This window comes from Pelobates fuscus, chromosome 4 (genome assembly GCF_036172605.1).
Source record: "Pelobates fuscus isolate aPelFus1 chromosome 4, aPelFus1.pri, whole genome shotgun sequence".
NCBI classification, from domain to species: Eukaryota; Metazoa; Chordata; class Amphibia; order Anura; family Pelobatidae; genus Pelobates; species Pelobates fuscus.
In genome coordinates this window covers 141,012,963-141,032,863 of record NC_086320.1, presented here as the reverse complement: position 1 = coordinate 141,032,863, position 19,901 = coordinate 141,012,963, and the positions used below count along the sequence as shown (strand labels likewise).

The window sequence follows — 19,901 nt, the reverse complement described above, 5'->3', positions numbered from 1 at the left end:
TTGTCTGTAGTGAGCATGTGTGTCAGCGAGCTTTTCTGTAGTGAGCATATGTGTGTGTTAGTGAGTTTGTAGTGTCCATGTGTGTTTCAGTGAGCTTTTCTGTAGTGAGCATGTGTGTGTCTGTGTGTCAGTGAGCTTGTGTGTTGTCAGTGAGCTTGGTTGTAGGGAGCATGTGTGTGACAGTAAACTTGTCTGTAGTGAGCATGTGTGTCAGTGAGCTTTTCTCTAGTGAGTGTGTGTGTGTATGTGTGTGACAGTAAGCTTGTCTGTAATAAGTTTGTGTTTGTATACCAATTAGTTTTTCTGTAGTAACCTCGTTTGAGTGTCATAGTTTGTACTAAGTTTGTGTGTGTATACCAGTAACCTTGTCTGTGTCTGTCAGTGAGATTCTGTCAGTAAGCCTATTTGTGTATATCAATGAGATTGTCTGTTTGCTTGTGTGCTTGTATCAATGAGATTGTCTGTGTCTGTCAGTGAGTATGCTTACTGTATAATTACATTTTTACACTGACAGAAATAATATTTTGAATTAGAAAAAAAACATACCAACAATATAAAAAAGAACATGTAGGAAGCTATAGGTATATATGCGAGAAATGTCTAGGACGGATATTAGGGGATAAACCTTGTTGAGAATTTAGATAAGAGATCGAGAGAACATAATCTGTCCTAATAGAATCACTGATATAGTGAAAATAACACGTATAAAACATAACATTTAATAAGTATAATTAAAAAGGTTAAAACCTCTAAGCACGGGAGAAAAAAAGGGTGAAATCAATAAAAAAACAAATTGCTATATGGATACTATATATACTAGAAACATTTTAAATAGTGGAGAATAGAGACGAAAGTCACTAAGGATAAAGTCTAGATATATGTTCCAAAATATACTGCTAGATTGCTCTATAAGAGTTTGATAGTTTGCTACCTATAAGATATATCTAGCTGTACTAATAGTTGCTACAGACAGCTACTTGTCTCTGTTCAGCTACACTTCCTACTCAGGGACTCGATTACATTGTTACTATTTTTTTGCTACTATCCAACTCTTATAGAGCAATCTAGCAGTATATTTAGAACATATATCTAGACTTTATCCTTAGTGACTTTCGTCTCTATTCTCCACTATTTCGAATTTTTCTAGTATATATGGTATCCATATAGCATATTTTAAAATTAATTTCACCCTTTTTTTCTCCCGTGTTTAGAGGTTTTACCTTTTTAATTATACTTATTAAATGTTACATTTTTTCTACGTGTTATTTTCACTATATCAATGATTCTATTAGGACAGATTATGTTCTCTCGTTCTCTTACCAATAATACACACACATACACATACATACATATATATCTTTGTTGTTTATATATGCACACACTATATACAACAATTGTTTCCCAGGGCTGCTTTGTCTTCCCAGTCCAGCCCTGCAACAATAGTCCGAGCATGGATGTCATTACAATTATGCCCCCCCCCCCCCCCTTAAAAATTATTGCGGACGCCCATGTGTGTGTATATGTATATAAATATATGAAACGCATATTGAGAGAGCTATATATAAATGTGAACACTCTCTCTCTCTCTCTCTCTCTCTCTCTCTCTCTCTCTCTCTCTCTCTATATATATATATATATATATATATATGTGTGTGTGTGTGTATATATATATATATATATATATGAAACCTATTATCGATATATATATATATATATATATGTGTGTGTGTGTGTGAACACTCTATTATTGGATAATAAATAAAAATTGCCACTAAGGATTCTTCTGCACCCCAAGATGGAATTATTTTCCCCAAATGCACACCTTACTGTTAGAGCTAGGGTTACTCTTTGGGTAGTGTAAGGATTAAGAGAATTTAGTGATGCCCACAATTACTAGGATTTCCAGATCCTGTCTCCAACTATTTAAGCAGCCACAATTGATTTGTAAGTTTAATGAAGTTGCTTCTGATGGTGTGTGTTTATGGTTTTTGTTTTTGTTTTTTCCCCTCTTCTACAAGACTCGTTACACATGGATAAGATCACTGGTGGCCCTTTTATGACAACCTGAATAATATATTACAAAACCAATCAATGGCTTTGAAGGTCAAAGAAATTATATATTGAACTAGTTTTTTTTTTAAGCTGGCAACAAGGCAATAGCTTTCACAAGATCTACATTGCATATTTGAATTGCATAGGTTTTCTTATGCTTCAATATTCCACTCCAAGACAGGGATTTTAAGGATTGATGGCATAAAGTAAAGTAATGTACACGGCTGTCATAAATTATCTTAAACATCCAGAAAAAGGTGTGTGTCGCGATAGCATAGACCTTTTACAGACTGTCCCTCTATTCACTTTTATTTTATCCGGCTCCCTTAAGTGAATATGCTTTTCCTGACAATTTGTGTACTGGCTACTGATGTGGAAAGAACTGAAGCATAGCCAAAATGTAATCCGTTTGGGATTAACATTTAACAAACGAAACTAACTGGCAAATGACATCTGTAATTATGTCATGAAGCATGTGGATGTATTTTTTATTTTTTTTTTGCTGCAGAGGTCACTAATAGGATCAGAAAACAACATTACTTAACTGAATGAGCTATGTTATGAAGTGCATCTATGTACTTTATATTTATTAAAAATGTAATGTTAATGGGGCACTTTCCTTCAAGTAAAGTGCGGTTTATAAGTTTTGTTTCTATGCTTTACTTAAGACAAAGGCAGCATTGTCAAATTACACATTACCTCAATGACAAGCTGTCTTGGAAAGCAAAACAATTTCTTAACCCTTACTGATTTTTAATGACTTTTATATTCTCAAGTGCAGGATTATATGTGTTGCACAATTTTCATTTACAAAGAGTTGTTTAATTTTATTTTTATTGTGTTCCAACACTTTTCATGACACTTGCAAATAGGCAAATTGCTAAGTTAATTACTGTGATGTACAATGGTCTAGCACTTGTTATAGTCTTGTATCTAAATTAGAACAAGTTAAAGTCTCAGCATGAAAACTGTGAATGCTGTTGCCCCCTTGAACACTTCAATTTTCTTTGAACTTTTTTTTAATTAAAACATTTTTTAACATTATCTTTGTCTGCACTATTGTTGATCCTGAGGAACGTTTAAAGGAGGGCTTTTGCTTCCCAGCATTTTTTTATATTATGTATACTTATCTTCTATTATAACATTATTTATCTTTGACGTTTTAGAGGAAAATTTAAAAAGAACGGATTAAGTAACCGCACACACAAAAAAACAAACAAAAAACATGGTTACATTTTACATCTTTGGGAAACAAATATAGGGATTTGGTTACATCATATGGTCATATCATGTTAAGACTGCCACTAAGTCACTTTATCCCAATATTGATGAGTCCAAGCTAATTTTAACATGAGAGGTAAACATTCTAACTGCAATACTTATACTTATTTATTTGTTTGTTTCTTGTGTATGTGCTCTATTCATTAATTCCTTCCCGACGTTAGAATGTGTGTTTTGCTGTCTTACAAAATGCATAGCATGCCTTTCTGATTGGATCCTCTCTGCAGTCCTCATAGGGTCCAATCGGAGTGACTGACTGATAACCCTGGTAGTCGCCTTGCAGAAAATACTGTTGATCCAAGTCATGTGAACGCAATGCCATCATGATTGACAGATTGGCTGCAATATTATTTTATTAATAATTTATTGGGTGACCTGTCAGACAACCCAGACAGAAATACCAGAGAATTTAGATTGCAAGCCCTGTATTGGGCTCTGTATTTGACCCTGTAACATTCCAAAACCCCATAAAACCTGTACATGGATGGTACTGTTGTACTTGTGATACATCACTGAACACAAATATGAGTGTTATAGAGCAGTAATACATATGACGATGATAACATCAGCCACAGTTCAATGTTTTTTGTGTGAAAAATGCAAAAAAAAAAATATGAACACTAATTTTGGTTAGCGTTTTGGACTAAGTGGCTACTTAAAAAGACTAGACATACCCCATTTTGAATGCTCTGGGTTATCTACTTTTGTAAAATGGTATGCCATGATGGCGGTCATTGTCATTCCTGGGCTGCTATACAGTTTCAAAGGCAATATAGACCCAGGCAAACAACATATTTGACCCTGTAACTTTCCAAAAAAACATAATACCTCTACATGGGGACATTGTTGTACTTGTGTACATCACCACATACAGATATGTGTGTTTTATTGCAGTAAGGATTATGACATTCACATGTAAAATGCCATGCAGAACTTGAAAAATAACATTTCCTAATTTCCCACACGTTTTTAGATTTCATTCATATGAAATTGTTCCATATATACATATTTCATTTAAAATGTAAGCCCTATTTCTCCTGATACAATCATTTTGACTGTGTTAGCATTTCAGTGAAAGTTCAACCCAGTCAAGAGATGTATAGACAAAGCTAGGACTATTTTGTTTTTGTGTTCTTCCTCTGTCTGACTTTATTAGAGTCAAAGCGGATCCCGACCACCTGTGGCAGCTACAGGGAATTGGCTGTGTCTATTGAGGATCCACATGCGCGAGAGTGCAGCAGTGACACCAGCATTCTAAGTGATATACAGTTTTTGTTTTATTTTTTATTTATCAAACATTAGTTTCAAACAAATATTGCAATTAATTCTGTAACTTATGGAAAAGTTATTGTCCCACTTTAAAGTCTTTGGTTTGCACTTTGTAAATTATTGCATAATTTGTTTAACCTCTTTATTTTTCTTTCTTTCCTTCTTTTAGGTTTTAATATCCTACTTGCATACCATGGGGAACCATATTGGGAAGAGAGAGCAGAGTGGTGATAATTTCTCCAAGGTAAACATTCATTCAAGTCTATATTGGGGGATCAAATCAACTTTAGCTTAATGAAGCAGTATGGTGTATAGAACTTGCCCCTGCAGTTTCACTGATCAACTCTCTGCTATTTTGGAGTTAAAGGGAATTTATAGTGCTAGGAATCCAAATTTATATTCCTAGCACTATACTTCAATCTGCCCCACCCTTCTCGCGCCCCACTCCCCACAGCAGTGTAAGGGTTAATAAAACTCACCTCCTCTAACGTCACCCGACTGGGGGACATACATGGCTAGCATTGCGAGCACATTAGGCCTTCCCTATAGAAAAGAAAAACTTCAATGAGCTGAAGATGTCTGGGTGCCTATAGTGTCACTTTAAATCACTTTTGTTTCTGTTAATAGAGCCCTAGCCACACCTCCCCTGGCTGTGACTAACATAACCTCTATGAAAAAAAATGTTTTATTTTCAATCAGAGGTTAACTTGCTTTAGAAATTGTCCTGTTCTGGAATAAACTTCCGCAATAAAAGGGAATCATGACATGTCACACATGTCATGTGTCCTTAAGGGGTTAATCACACACAAGAGCTAAGGGAGCATGTGCCCTGGTGTAGCAGGGTCATGAGAGAATGCGACACTAGCCACGAAGGAATGTGCTCAGGCCACAGCTTGTCCTCCACCACCCATGCACATAAAGGTAAGACCCGGGAAGCAGTTTTGGTGTATGTGTATAGTGTCCGACTATGTGTGCCTGTAACTTAGTGTGAGTGTGGATGGCTGTGTGTCATTGACTGTTTGTGGTGTGTGCATGTGCCTGTGTGTCTTTGCACGTGTGACTATATGTCCATCTGAGTGCACCTGGCTACTGTGTGAATGTGTCAGTCTGACTCTGTGCATCTAGATGTGTGGCTGTGCATATGTGTGTGTTTGACAATGTGTATTTGACTTTGTGCATCTGTGTGTCTAGGTATATGTATGTGTAAATTATTGTGTTATTATCTGTGTTGCAACTGTGTGTGATTTTGTGACTGTGCATGTCCATGTTTGTATGTGAGTGCATGTATGATTGCATATCACTGTGTATGTATGTCAAGGACAAAAAGGGTAAGAGGGTTAACAGACAAGAGGTAAGGGGGCTTTAAGAGAAACAGAAGCAATGTGGTTTAGGATACATACACGTAAGTGAAAAGCTTTAAGAAGTGCACAAGGTTGAAAGGGGAATTATGAGATACACACAAATATCTATATATTTGAGGTAACACACAAAATTCTCCAGGCACTCAAGGTGTTGAAGCCGCAGGCAGTTTTAATGGAACAAAAAGAACAGCAACTTTTCGACCTGCTTAGAGGCCTCTCCAAGAGCTTATAAAAGACCTTTTAGCAGGTCGAAACGTTGCTGTTCTTTTTGTTCCATTAAAACTGCCTGCGGCTTCAACACCTTAAGTGCCTGGAGAAATTCTTGTGTTGCATTATCATTGTGGGATTGCTTGTCCTGCTCCAGAGCACCGGGTGGCTGCTGGGATTAAGTGCGGCTCCTACCATCACTTTTGCAATAACGTAAAATTGGAGGTGACAAAGTGGATTGCCCCTATATTTCGCTAGCAGCAGTATACGCCATATTTTATATATTTTTTGTTTCACTAATATACAAGGTTTTTGGGAATATTGTATTGTATACAGCAGCCCTCACTGATTCACCACGTTATAGCGAGCGCCTATATACTCTGTTTTTTTCCTAGCAGCAGTTTACTGCCTGTTTTGCCCACCATGCCATTGGGGGGCTGAACATTTGACATAGCCAACCCTGTTCCCCCAAGTGTCCCTCTTTTGGTCCAAATTTCTCTAGTCTTATTTTCTATCCTAATATGTTTTGTTTTAGGATATTCATATTTTTTGTGTGGGTAAATAGAGCTCAACTGAGTGTATATAAATCAGTCTGTGTAAATAAGAATATATATTTTTTAAATCATTAAACTATATTTTTACAGCATTCTGGATAATTTTCAAATGTTGGGAGGTATGCATATGCACAATTTACCTAGCATTTCAATGTGTTCTTAGTATTGCTTTTAAAAATCAAACCACATCAGATTGCAGATAAGTTGGCTTGTATATGGTTTTCAGTGTTTTACACACTGTATGGTAGGTGTAAGCGTTCTATATGTAGAGGGAGTGATGTCATGTCTGACATCCCAGTATCCTCAGTTTATCTTCTATGACATTAAAGGGACACTATAGGCACCCAGACCACTTCAGCTCATTCAAGTGGTCTGGGTGCAGTGTCCCATCACCCTTAACCCTGAGCATGTAATTACTGCAGTTTTGCAGTTTTGTTTGTTTAGTTTGTTTCCCTGGCACTATAGTTTCCCTTTAAGACACTAAACTATGTAGCTATTAACTGGCAAATATGTGTCTAATTACTTGGCAAAGCAAGAGAACAAGATCTGATTTTAATTCGTCAAAACCATGTATATAAGTTATAACTGATACATAGTGATGTCCCCAACGGTTCGCTGGCGAATAGTTCCTGGCGAACATTGCTTGTTCGCGTTCGCCACGGATGGCGAACATATGCGATGTTCGGTCCGCCCCCTATTCGTCATCATTGAGTAAACTTTGACCCTGCACCTCACAGTCAGCAGACACATTCCACCAATCAGCAGCAGACCCTCCCACCTCCTAGACAGCATACAATTTAGATTAATTCTGAAGCTGCATTCTTTTTATTTTGTGTTATTTTTGTGTGTTATTTTTGAGCATGCTAGGCTGAACGTGCGTATATCATGGCTAGTTGCACTGAGGGTATGAGTATATAGCAGTACATTGTTGTGAAAAATGGCTGTCATGTTTAGGGTGTAGCTTGCACGTTATCAACTGTGTATTTATATCAGCAGCTCCACCACTAGTTATAAATCAAGTGTCGCCCCATGTGATGAGACTAGTGAATAACATAATACATGAACGGTTAAGGTAAAGGCATGTAAGGAACTACGACAATAAACTCTTTAGGAGGTGAAATAATGATTCTGCTTGCTACTTTACGATTAGTTAATGTGCAGAGAGCAGTTCATGTGATCAAAGGCATGGTGTGGAGGATCGGCTATAGTGGGACATGCTTGGCTGGCTCCTGTTTACTGCTTGTGCTCATCAGATCCCTTCTGGGCCCCTTGTGCAAACCCTGGGAGTCCCTGATACCTGGAACAACAAAGGCAAGTCTCTGGCTGAGTGCCGGGTTTGCGGCTTGAGGTGGTGGAAGCTTGTTTTGTCGGGTGGCCGGATCTGTCCTGGTGGTGCTTCACGTCCGGTGCGGGATTGTGGTGGCTTAAGGTGGAGGCGAGTGCTTGACGTGGGGCAGGCTCTGCATTTCTGTTTGTGCCTCTGGTCCCGTCTTCAACGCCTTTTGCGTTGGTGGATTTTAATGGGGACTGCTTCGCTTAGCTGTGGTGGAGCTTGTTGGGGCTGTGGTGGAGCTTGTTGGGGCTTCCTGCTTGTTATTTGCTTCCAAAATTGATTAATCCCTTAAGGACCAAACTTGTGGAATAAAAGGGAATCATGACATGTCACACATGTCATGTGTCCTTAAGGGGTTAAAGAGTCTGTCCAGCTTAGACTCAATATCCTGCCATGCTTTGCTGGTACCAGGAGGACCGCCATATTGGGAGAGTCGCAGATGAGTATGTCAGCCTGGGCGGCTGTGCTCTGTGCGTCTATTAGCTCCAGACAGCCTCTCAGGGGTGGACCGGGATAACCCCCACCGGTCCGAGGGGTGGGGTAACGGAGCTCCTGCCGGGAAGTAGCTGCTCCTGGGCATCCCAGGATCAGGAGATCGGCCGCCTCTCCCGCCCGGTGAGCACCAGGCCACGCTTGCCACGCGGAGGTAAGTAAGACTCTGTCGAGTTGCTGACCGCTATTAAGCATGTCTGGTCGGTCAGGTAGGAGCAACATTGCTGGGTCATCCCCTTCTGGGGTGAAATTCGCTTGTTGATAGCTGCTTAAAGTGAGATATTGAGGGAGCTCACATGAAGTGCGTCTTTCCTCCATGACAGCTAGGCCCCGCCCCCCGGAAGCTGCATTCTTAGTGAGAGAAGGGACAGTGTAGCTGCTGCTGATTTAATAGGGAAATCGATAGCTAGGCTAGTGTATTCAGTGTCCACTACAGTCATGAAGGACTCATCTGATCTCTGCTGTAAGGACAGCACCCCAAAAAGCCCTTTTTAGGGCTAGAACATCAGTCTGCTTTTTTTTTTTTTTTCTGTGTAATCTAATTGCAGTTGCCTACCTGCCAGCGTGTGTGTCAGGCTCACAGCGTATACTGTGTGCCCACTTGCCCAGTGCCACCACTCATATCCGGTGTCACAATAGCTTGCATTTAAAAAAAAAAAAAAAAAACTTTTTTGACTGTAATATAATAGCAGTCAGTTTCCTTCACACGTGTGCGTTTCAGGGCCTGCCAGGGCACAGTGTCACACCAGTGCAACTCATATCTGGTGTAACAGTAGTGTACATTTAAAAAAAAAAAAATACAGGGGGCTTGTTGTCACCTTTCAGGGACCCTTGGTGTTGTACGTGGCTGGGTGGAGGAAGAGACCTTCAATTACATCAGTGAAGACAAGGAATGGGACATGGCTAGCTTGGTATCCAACCTTGTGCAAATGGGGAGTTTGCGGTTGTGCAAATGGACTGTTTGCGGTGCGTTAAACGGGAGTTTGGTCTGTCACTGTGAAGCGCGCGTAACCCTTACACTACCTGATCGATACGACATCATACCTGATGTTTTAAAGCACGTTATTCCAAACAATTTAGGAATGTTAGGTGATTTATGCCCTTTATGGATTAAAACCAGACTCTGCATCAACTATGTAATTTTCCATGGGAGTTTTGCCATGGATCACCCTCCGGCATGCCACAGTCCAGGTGTTAGTCCCCTTGAAACAACTTTTCCATCACTATTGTGCAGGGGCGTATTAGCCGCAAGGCAAACAAGGCATTTGCCTTGGGCGGCATTTTCCAGGGGGCGGCAAAAAAAGCCGCCCCCCAAATGCCCAAGGCAAATGTCTTGTTAGCCTTGCGGCTAACAGACATGCCGGATGGGCTGCTGGGCGATCGGGCGGCACTGCCTGCCTGGCTGGCGGGCGGCCGGCCGGCGAGGGAGCACTTCCCCTGAGCTGTCTGCTCAGCTCCCTCGCCAGCCACAGAGTGAGGCTGGGAGGCGGAGCCGGAATATGACGTCATATTCCGGCTCCCAGCCTCACTCTGAGGCGCGCGAGGGAGCTGAGCAGACAGCTCAGGGGAAGTGCTCCCTCGCCAGCCGGCCGGCCGCCAGCCAGGCAGTGCCGCCCAATCGCCCAGCAGTCACTGGACCACCAGGGAGGAAGAGACCCCCCCCCCCCTCCCCAGCATTCCCAAAGGTAAGGAGGCTGGGGGGGGGGGTTGTTAAATAAAAAAAAAATGTGTTAAAAATAAATGTAAAAAAAATGTGTTAAAAATAAATAAAAAAAAACGTGTTAAAAATAAATGTAAAAAAATGTGTTAAAAATAAATAAAAAAATGTGTTAAAAATAAATTTAAAAAAAGTGTGTTATAAATAAAAAAATGTGTTCAAAATAAATTTAAAAAAAGTGTTAAAAATAAATTTTTAAAAATGTGTTAAAAATAAATTTAAAAAAAATGTGTTAATGTGGGTGAGTGTGTGTCTGTTAGTGTGTCAGTGTCTGTTAGTGTGTGTGTGTCAGTGTGTGTGTCTGTTAGTGTTTGTGCCAGTGTGTGTGTCTGTTAGTGTCTGTTAGTGTGTGTGTGTCTGTTAGTGTGTGTTTGCCTGTGAGTGTGTGTGTATGTTAGTGAGTGTGTGTGTCTGCTAGTGAGTGTGTGTCTGTTAGTGTGTGTCTGTTAGTGTGTCAGTGTCTGTTAGTGTGTGTGTGTCTGTTAGTGTGTGTGTGTCAGTGTGTGTGTCTGTTAGTGTTTGTGCCAGTGTTTGTGTCTGTTAGTGTCTGTTAGTGTGTGTGTGTCTGTTAGTGTGTGTTTGCCTGTGAGTGTGTGTGTATGTTAGTGAGTGTGTGTGTCTGCTAGTGAGTGTGTGTCTGTTAGTGTGTGTCTGTTAGTGAGTGTGTTTGTCTGTTACTGAGTGTGAGTGAGTCTGTTAGTGTGTGTGTGTTTCTGTTAGCTAGTGTATGTGTATCTGTCAGTGAATGTGTGTGTATTTAGAATGCGGGGCGGGGGGAAAGGTTGGATGGGGGTGGCGCGGGGGGAGGGGGGGCGCTTGAGTTTTGTCCTGCCTAGGGCAGCACAAAACCAGGATACACCACTGCTATTGTGGCCAGAAAGAGTCCCTGTGGGTTTTAAAATTCGCCTGCCTATTGAAGTCTATGGCGGTTCGCCCGTTCGTGAACATTTGTGGAAGTTTGCGTTTGCCGTTCGCGAACGGAAAATGTTATGTCCGCGACATCACTACTGATACATTTCAAGGACAGTGATGGTATGAATGATATAATGGATTAAAACAAAAGTCTTCTGCTTCCCATCGTATCCTACACTTCGAATGTTCCCCTGTAGTGTGCATACATTTACGTCTAAATTTGGCACCTAAATCATAATGTTTGTTTTGGAAGCAATTTGAAGCTTCATCTCAAAATGTATTCTACGTCTGTTTTCCAAAGAACTTGGCCTTATTGCTGAATTCAGTTGAAATCTTGACAGTTATCAGGTTTTCTATGGCACTAGCTTCAAAGAACATCTCTGCATCAACAACAGATTTGCACATCACAGGCAGAAACCTAAACAAGTAAAATATAATTTTCATAGTTGGGGCAATAGGGTGGGACAGGCTGCAGTTGTAAGAATTTTATGATTCAGTAATGCCAGTACATGCAAAGATTACTGTGGAATGTAAATAAAATAATTTATAAGAGGCAAGGTTAAGGTATTATGGCAAATCATTTTCTTATTCAATAAACCTCTTAAGCATACATATATGAATTTATGTCATTCTTTCTAACCCGGTTTTGTGCCCAACATTTATTATTAGCAATTGAAAAACAGCAGCTTTGCATGAGTTACCAAAACTTTAAGAACATCTGCTGTCTTTCTGGTCCATACTCTGACATGAATTGTTACACATTTAGCTTTATCTGCGAATCAGTAAATATGCTTTAGACAGAAGACCAAAGGTTAATACTGATACAGGAAATGAAGATGAATCATAACAACCAATTTGGTTTAATGACATGCACATCATCTGATATAGTGGTGGACAGAGTGAACATCAGTGATAAAGTGGGGATAAGCATAACTGTGAAGTTGGGGCAAAATAATCAGCCCCAAACAAATAAGCGAGTACTATTTTTGAGAGATGGCACACAGAAAGAAAATGGGGATTCTTAAGTCACGATAAATTTTAGTTAAAAAGTTTTGCAGGGGTGTTTCTCTGCTAAATATAAATTAAAGGAACAGCACACAGTTTGAAATCTTACAAAGCTACTTTAAACCTTATACATCTGGGTATTTAGTGACACCATGTGTTTTAGCCCTTACAAATTACTTCAATGTCGGCGGGTCCTACACTAATCTTAACATAGGAGAGAAGTATGCTTGCTGCAACATTTACTTTTCACACTGTTTAAGTGGACTCTTGTCAGATTGTTGCTTTCCTGTGGTCTTTTACAAATGACATCTATTTATTTGTTTATTGCTGGCATTTATATAGCGTCAGCAAATTCCATAGCACTTTACAAGATTATAAGAGGGGGAGATTTAACAATAAATAAGATAATTACAAAAAAAAAAACAATAGGTTGAAGAGGACCCTGCTTAAACGAGCTTACAGACAGTCTATATATAGGAGGTGGAGTGGAGCAGCGAGAAAATCAACCCAAGGAATATCTATATTTATCACTTTTGCCTTGTCTCCAGGATGTTTTTGCACTATATTAACCCCTTAAGGACCAAACTTCTGTCATGTGTCCTTAAGGGGTTAAAGGCTGCTGTCAGTGGTTTGCACACTGCATTGATACAAATGTGTTTTCCTAATGCCATTGTTCCCTGGTGGCTGTATGGGTGACCAGCACCTACATGCAGGGAGACAACGTAGTTGTATTTACCTTTCTTTGTGCACTGCTTACAGAAACCTATATAAATACTATTGATTGATAGAATATGTAATAGAATCTAGCCTACTTTGGTAGCCACTGTAGACCTTTCTAAACTGTACAATATCTTGTCTCTATTGTTTTTTTTTTGTTTGTTTGGTTTTTTTTTAAGGGGAGGGCAAATGTATGAATTTCTGCTATTTTAAGAGGGCAATCTGTATCTCGGATAATCCTATTTATTCACTAAAAACAAATAGTGAACTGAACTGAAACCTGAATTACAATATGTAGGCAGACCTTTCTGATTTGGAAAAAGTGTTCAAATCTGAAACAGTAACAGCTTGGTTATTTTAGCCTAAATTTTGCAATTCAGTTTTCAGTTTATCTTCTAGTGCGCTCAGTGTGTTTTTGTTTTTCCTCTGTAGCTTAAACAAATTGATATTATTTTACTCTGCACTGTAGTTTTCATTTTGTTTTGTTTCTTTCTTTTTTTTCTGCTTTCTGTCTTCCTTTACATCAGAATTTTAAAATAATGTTTAAGAGATTGTATGGTCACTTCGTTTTTACTAATATAATTAACATATGGTGCCACATGCTGCATGGAAAGACCATGTGCTTTGTCGTTTGCTACATGGTTCTGAAAACGCCCTACTTAATTCTGCATACTACCAGTCACTAAAAATAATATATACAGGGTTAACATTTCTCACAGTCAGAATAAGTTAATGTAAGCAGTAGGTTGCTTCCATTGATTCTTTAAAGGGACTTTTTAGCCAACAAAACAACCTTTAACCTAATGAAGCAGTTCTGGAGTATAGATCATGTCCTTGCAGTCTCACTGCCCAATTCTCTGCCATTTAAGAGTTAAAGTTATAATTAAAAACAACTTGCCTGCAATGCCTACTATATACATTGAATACATCATATATCATAAAGATACATGGTATATTCAATGTAAAATCTAAAGATTTACACGCTTTTCCACCGTTCCAGCAGCGCTTTGTGGGTTTTGCTCATTTTTTGTTTTGTCTAATGATGCGAGGGTTGGGGAACTGTTATTTACAGTTTCTGCAGAGTTCCACAATGTAGCCAGATATAGAAATGTGTTGCCCACTTGAAGTTCTAACATAATCATGACAATCTGTTAAAAGCAAACAAAAATAGAAGTCTAATTCAATCAGGAAGCAGTCATGCACATCATCAATATAATTTTTTATATTTTTTGATCACCTTTCAAAACTGAGAGCTGAACTGGATTGTGATGTCAATTGCATAATCTTTAATATACCTTTTTATAAGAAAATAGAGCATTAAATGAAAACAAAGCATGAAGGGGTAATCCAACACTGTAACGCTTTTTCAATAAAGTCATTAATGGGGCTGGAAGGTTCTGTTTCTGTTGTAGAGATGCCTTCATGCTGTGAGATTGTATTTATTATATATTTAAAAAAATGTATTGACCTTTATTTCGCTTAAATTTATAATTATTTATTCTCAATGAATAAACACATCTCCTGATTTTATTGCAGCAAATCACCTCTGGTATGTATGCAGGCATCCATGTAACCTCCATGTAATGCTCAATGCAGGCATCCATGTATGCAGGCATCCATGTAATGCTCAATTTAATGAATGTGTGTCCTAAAGTTAGAAGATCCACCTACCTAATTCAGCAGATCTATCCTGACTGTTTGAAATCAGCATGGCAGATTTTAAGATGCAGAAAGGGACTGAGCACAGTGGTCCAGCAGCACTGTGTGTATAGTCTGCCGTGGAAGGTCAGGCTATCTCTGAGCCTGGCAACACTCTTTAAGGGTGTGCCCTGGGCAACCTGCTCTCGTGCCTGCCAGTCTCCATCTTAGAAAGTGGGTAGGCAAGATTCCCTGCTCTGTGAGGCAGCCAGACATTCTATACCTGTCAATCAGGGTTGCACATACAGGGTGTGCATAATTATTAGGCAACTTCCTTTCCTTTGGCAAAATGGGTCAAAAGAAGGACTCGACAGGCTCAGAAAAGTCAAAAATAGTGAGATATCTTGCAGAGGGATGCAGCACTCTTAAAATTGCAAACCTTCTGAAGCGTGATCATCGAACAATCAAGCGTTTCATTCAAAATAGTCAACAGGGTCGCAAGAAGCGTGTGGAGAAACCAAGGCGCAAAATAACTGCCCATGAACTGAGAAAAGTCAAGCGTGCAGCTGCCAAGATGCCACTTGCCACCAGTTTGGCCATATTTCAGAGCTGCAACATCACTGGAGTGCCCAAAAGCACAAGGTGTGCAATACTCAGAGACATGGCCAAGGTAAGAAAGGCTGAAAGACGACCACCACTGAACAAGACACACAAGCTGAAACGTCAAGACTGGGCCAAGAAATATCTCAAGACTGATTTTTCTAAGGTTTTATGGACTGATGAAATGAGAGTGAGTCTTGATGGGCCAGATGGATGGGCCCGTGGCTGGATTGGTAAAGGGCAGAGAGCTCCAGTCCGACTCAGACGCCAGCAAGGTGGAGGTGGAGTACTGGTTTGGGCTGGTATCATCAAAGATGAGCTTGTGGGGCCTTTTCGGGTTGAGGATGGAGTCAAGCTCAACTCCCAGTCCTACTGCCAGTTTCTGGAAGACACCTTCTTCAAGCAGTGGTACAGGAAGAAGTCTGCATCCTTCAAGAAAAACATGATTTTCATGCAGGACAATGCTCCATCACACGCGTCCAAGTACTCCACAGCGTGGCTGGCAAGAAAGGGTATAAAAGAAGAAAATCTAATGACATGGCCTCCTTGTTCACCTGATCTGAACCCCATTGAGAACCTGTGGTCCATCATCAAATGTGAGATTTACAAGGAGGGAAAACAGTACACCTCTCTGAACAGTGTCTGGGAGGCTGTGGTTGCTGCTGCACGCAATGTTGATGGTGAACAGATCAAAACACTGACAGAATCCATGGATGGCAGGCTTTTGAGTGTCCTTGCAAAGAAAGGTGGCTATATTGGTCACTGATTTGTTTTTGTTTTGTTTTTGAATGTCAGAAATGTATATTTGTGAATGTTGAGATGTTATATTGGTTTCACTGGTAAAAATAAATAATTGAAATGGGTATATATTTGTTTTTTGTTAAGTTGCCTAATAATTATGCACAGTAATAGTCACCTGCACACACAGATATCCCCCTAAAATAGCTATAACTAAAAACTACTTCCAAAAATATTCAGCTTTGATATTAATGAGTTTTTTGGGTTCATTGAGAACATGGTTGTTGTTCAGTAATAAAATTAATCCTCAAAAATACAACTTGCCTAATAATTCTGCACTCCCTGTTCACTGAATGCTGCTAAATCACTTATGAATTTGAATACCCTGAAATTCCTAACAAGTGTAGTGCGGTCGCAGATAACCATGTGCCCATATATCACATTCTCCCGATACTTGGTTTTAGAGACTGTTTGTTGTGTGGCCTGGAGATACCTTCATACTCAAAAATGCTTTATAAGAGAGCATCTAATGTTTGGTTTGAATGGCACTGAATATCTCTGTAAATTTAAAACCTGGTGCAATCACTATACGACTTCTGAAATGCATGCTTCATATTTTAATATTCACAGAGTGATACCATTTTATATTCAAGTGACTGGTAGCCTTAAAATATCTGCACACTCTGCTGACCTTTACCCAGAATTATTATTTTTAGATGACAATCTTCTATCATAGTGCCTTTATCCTTCCTATTGTCTAGCTGTCAGAGACATTCACAAGATTCAAGGCCTAGTCTAATATCTGCATTAGCATTTTACCTACTCTAATCCCCCCCCCCCCCCTCACCCGCTTGCTTTTTTCCTGCAGTATGGCTATGATTTTAAATGTCCCTCGTAAATATAACTAGTTTATGTCGATATATTTTCTTACCATAGGAACCTGCACAAGGGCAGATATGGGTGTTCTTTGTTTTAATAGCAATTAATTTTAGAGAATGGACTGAAAATGTGTTTTTATGACGGCATTATTTAGTCCTGGATGTCATGAACACCTAAGTTACAGCACCAGTGTGTACAATATTAAATTAAAGAACACACTGAAGATTTGTTGTAACGTTGAAATTTTAACTGTCACCTGTGAGAGTTTTGGCTCATGAAAGTCACCTTCCAAAAATGCAAAAATGTGCATCTTTATTTAAAGTGTAATCTGATAGCTATCAAATATATCAGATTGCGCTAAACACGTGTTTTTCAAAATATAATGTATGTCTGGTTGTCTTGGAAAAGTTGGAACATATCTTAAGCCATCTTGAGTAATTAAAGCAATCAGGTAAGACAATCCAGGTAATACACTCCTTACAAAGCTTCTGATATTATTTTTTTTTTAGTATATGGAAAGAAGGTGAGGTAAGGGAAAACCTTTTCCAGCCTTTCTTTCTGGGAATGGGGAGTACCCTCCCCTTGCACACATACTTATACTGTCCCCATATTGCCACAATTGTATCCCATAAATCCACACCCCTTACTGTGTGGCAGCAGTCATGCCTTCCCTTCCTTACAGTCCAGGGGATCTCTTTCCAAACATTCTGTTCAGTAGACTCTTGGAGACCACCAATGATTGTTTCGTCTGAACCAAATTTTGACACTTAGTCTGATACCGGAGAAACTGACGGAAGCCAAGCACAGAGAGATGGACACAGGTTTCTTCAGGAAGGAAGAGATTCTTTATTGGATCACCGATCGGGACTCAGAGGGACTAGCGTCACCAAAATACCACAAGTTCTGAGCCCCGGACAATAGTGCAGGCTCCTTATATAGGCATATAACTCCTCCCATATTAAGCTCCACCTGCACATTCTCTTAACCAATCAACACAAATAAGAATTAACTTCCTGTTTGACCGCATGGCTTGTCCAGCACAATGGAGGAGGGGAATACTATATCCTGTATTCTTGCACATGCTCCGTACACTACTGATCGTATCTTGCCTCGTGCAACCAACTGATCGATACGTCAGCATATGCACGTACACATGCCACGTGGTAATCTCGGCCTACTAAATTTATTTTTACCGAGATTCCACCACATTCCCCCCTTTGATGCCTCTTGATATTTTACAATTACTTGAGGCATCACATAACCTTAGTTTTGCTTACACCGCAAGTTACCTTGAACCAGACCAGACTTATCTTATGATGTGAATCTTCAACATTCATCTTCCTGCATTGGTTCTCCTTGATCTAGAGCCTTATACTTATATATCGCCATTATCTGTGCAGCAGCCTTCCTCTCTGCTATACTTCCTATCAGGCTTTGCACAGACCTAACTACTAAGGGTATAAGACACGGTAGGAGTAGACACAACAGTAAAATCAGTAGGACTCCACCTACCACTGCCTTAAGCCCTCCAAACCACTCATACCAGCTACCAAACCAACTACTTGGATTGTACCCTTTCCATACCTGAGTAGGCACATGCGCTAGTTTAACCATATGGCTAGTAAGCTCAGCTATTGCTTGCCCTTCGTCATCTATTTGAAGACAGCAATTGCTTAGGTTAAACTTCCCACATACACCTCCCTCTACTGCCAAAAGGTAATCCAAGGCTAATCTATTCTGGTATACTGCTGTCCTCATCCTGGTATTATGTTTCACTAGGAGATTGAGCGCTTGTGATGTTTCGTTAGTGATAATCTCAACCACCGCCTGTAATCTTATAATGCGGTTGAGCATATAAATAGGGGTTCTATAACCAAAGGTACCATCTTCTGCCCACGTGGCTGGCCCATAATAATCTATGATACGCTGGGGAGGCCATTCATTATCTTCCCAGGTGCCTATCTCTAAGGGTCCCCTTTTCTTCCTATGATTCACATCATACACTTTAACACCTAAAGTCTCACCTGTTTCAATCGGTAACAAGAAGAAGGATGGTTTGAGCATACCCAACACACATGCCCCTTCCCAGTCCTGTGGCAGCTCCGAATAGGCTTTCTTACCACAGATCCAGTACAAATTTGCTGGGGCTCTCCAGGTAGATGTGATGGATAAATCAAACCACACATCCTTTAAATTGGCGTATCTAGCAAACGGGTTAGATGGTTCTGAGACATTTGAAGCCGACCACCAAGTTGTATTTTTAGTATCATCATCATAAGCTTTTTGCCCTAGACAAGTTAATTCTCCTACAGAAGTATTATACATTATTCCTTTCCTTGCTATGCAAACATAACCTATGATGGAGGTCTTTAATCTCCACTCAGATTTACCTCTAACACTCAAATGATAATCGGCTTGTGTAGATATTAGTTGGTCAACTGCCTCAGAACCGGACATTACCTCCTTTGCTTCCCAAGGCCATTGGTCTCCCATGTTAGTACCTCCACACACATAGCAGTTGGTAACATTAAGACTACCGGCAATACTCTCGGCTAAATCTATGAACAGGTTTTTAGCGTTATGGGGGATCTTATTATCTATACTCATCTCTTCATAAAAGGAATGGTATACTTGATGAGTCTGGGAGGATACCGTATCAGTCTCTATTCCTATAAACAATAATGTCCCAGGATCTAAACCCGTCCCGTATATTTGAAACCCAAATAAATTGCCATACTTATCTAAGAACTTGTCGGGGTTATTAATAAGTATATGGATGGGATTACATTCCATAGACTTACAATATGGGCTAGTCGGCAACTTAGTCACTATCATGTCTTTATCTACTGTCTGTCCCCAAGTCGCCCACCCCACACAAGACCAATATGGGCAAAAGTTATAGTCTTTATTTGGGCATCTAGGACTCACATATTTATTTTTACTACTGGGACAAATATATTTATCGTTAGATCCATACGTCCTCTCCCATCTAAGATCCCCACATACATTCCACGGCTTTCTACCACTTGATATTGCCTTACATGCATCAAATAGCAGAACACCCGAAGAATATACGGATTCTAACACCGTCTTATTAATTAGGGTCCCCTGAGGATCTCCATTCCTGAGAGTCAACCAAATTGTAC

The 19,901-nt window shown here is 39.8% G+C and overlaps 1 protein-coding gene across 3 annotated transcripts in view; it reads left to right on the top strand.

Annotated features, from left to right (window-relative positions):
- MBP (myelin basic protein) overlaps nucleotides 1-19,901 on the top strand; it is a 205,911-nt gene that overhangs the window by 3,243 nt on the left and 182,767 nt on the right. For all 3 annotated transcript variants that reach the window (XM_063451638.1, XM_063451637.1, XM_063451636.1), the window contains exon 2: nucleotides 4,772-4,846. In XM_063451638.1, the coding sequence (XP_063307708.1) occupies nucleotides 4,796-4,846 (51 nt within the window). In that variant the 5' untranslated portion in view covers nucleotides 4,772-4,795. The remainder of the gene's footprint in view (nucleotides 1-4,771; nucleotides 4,847-19,901) is intronic.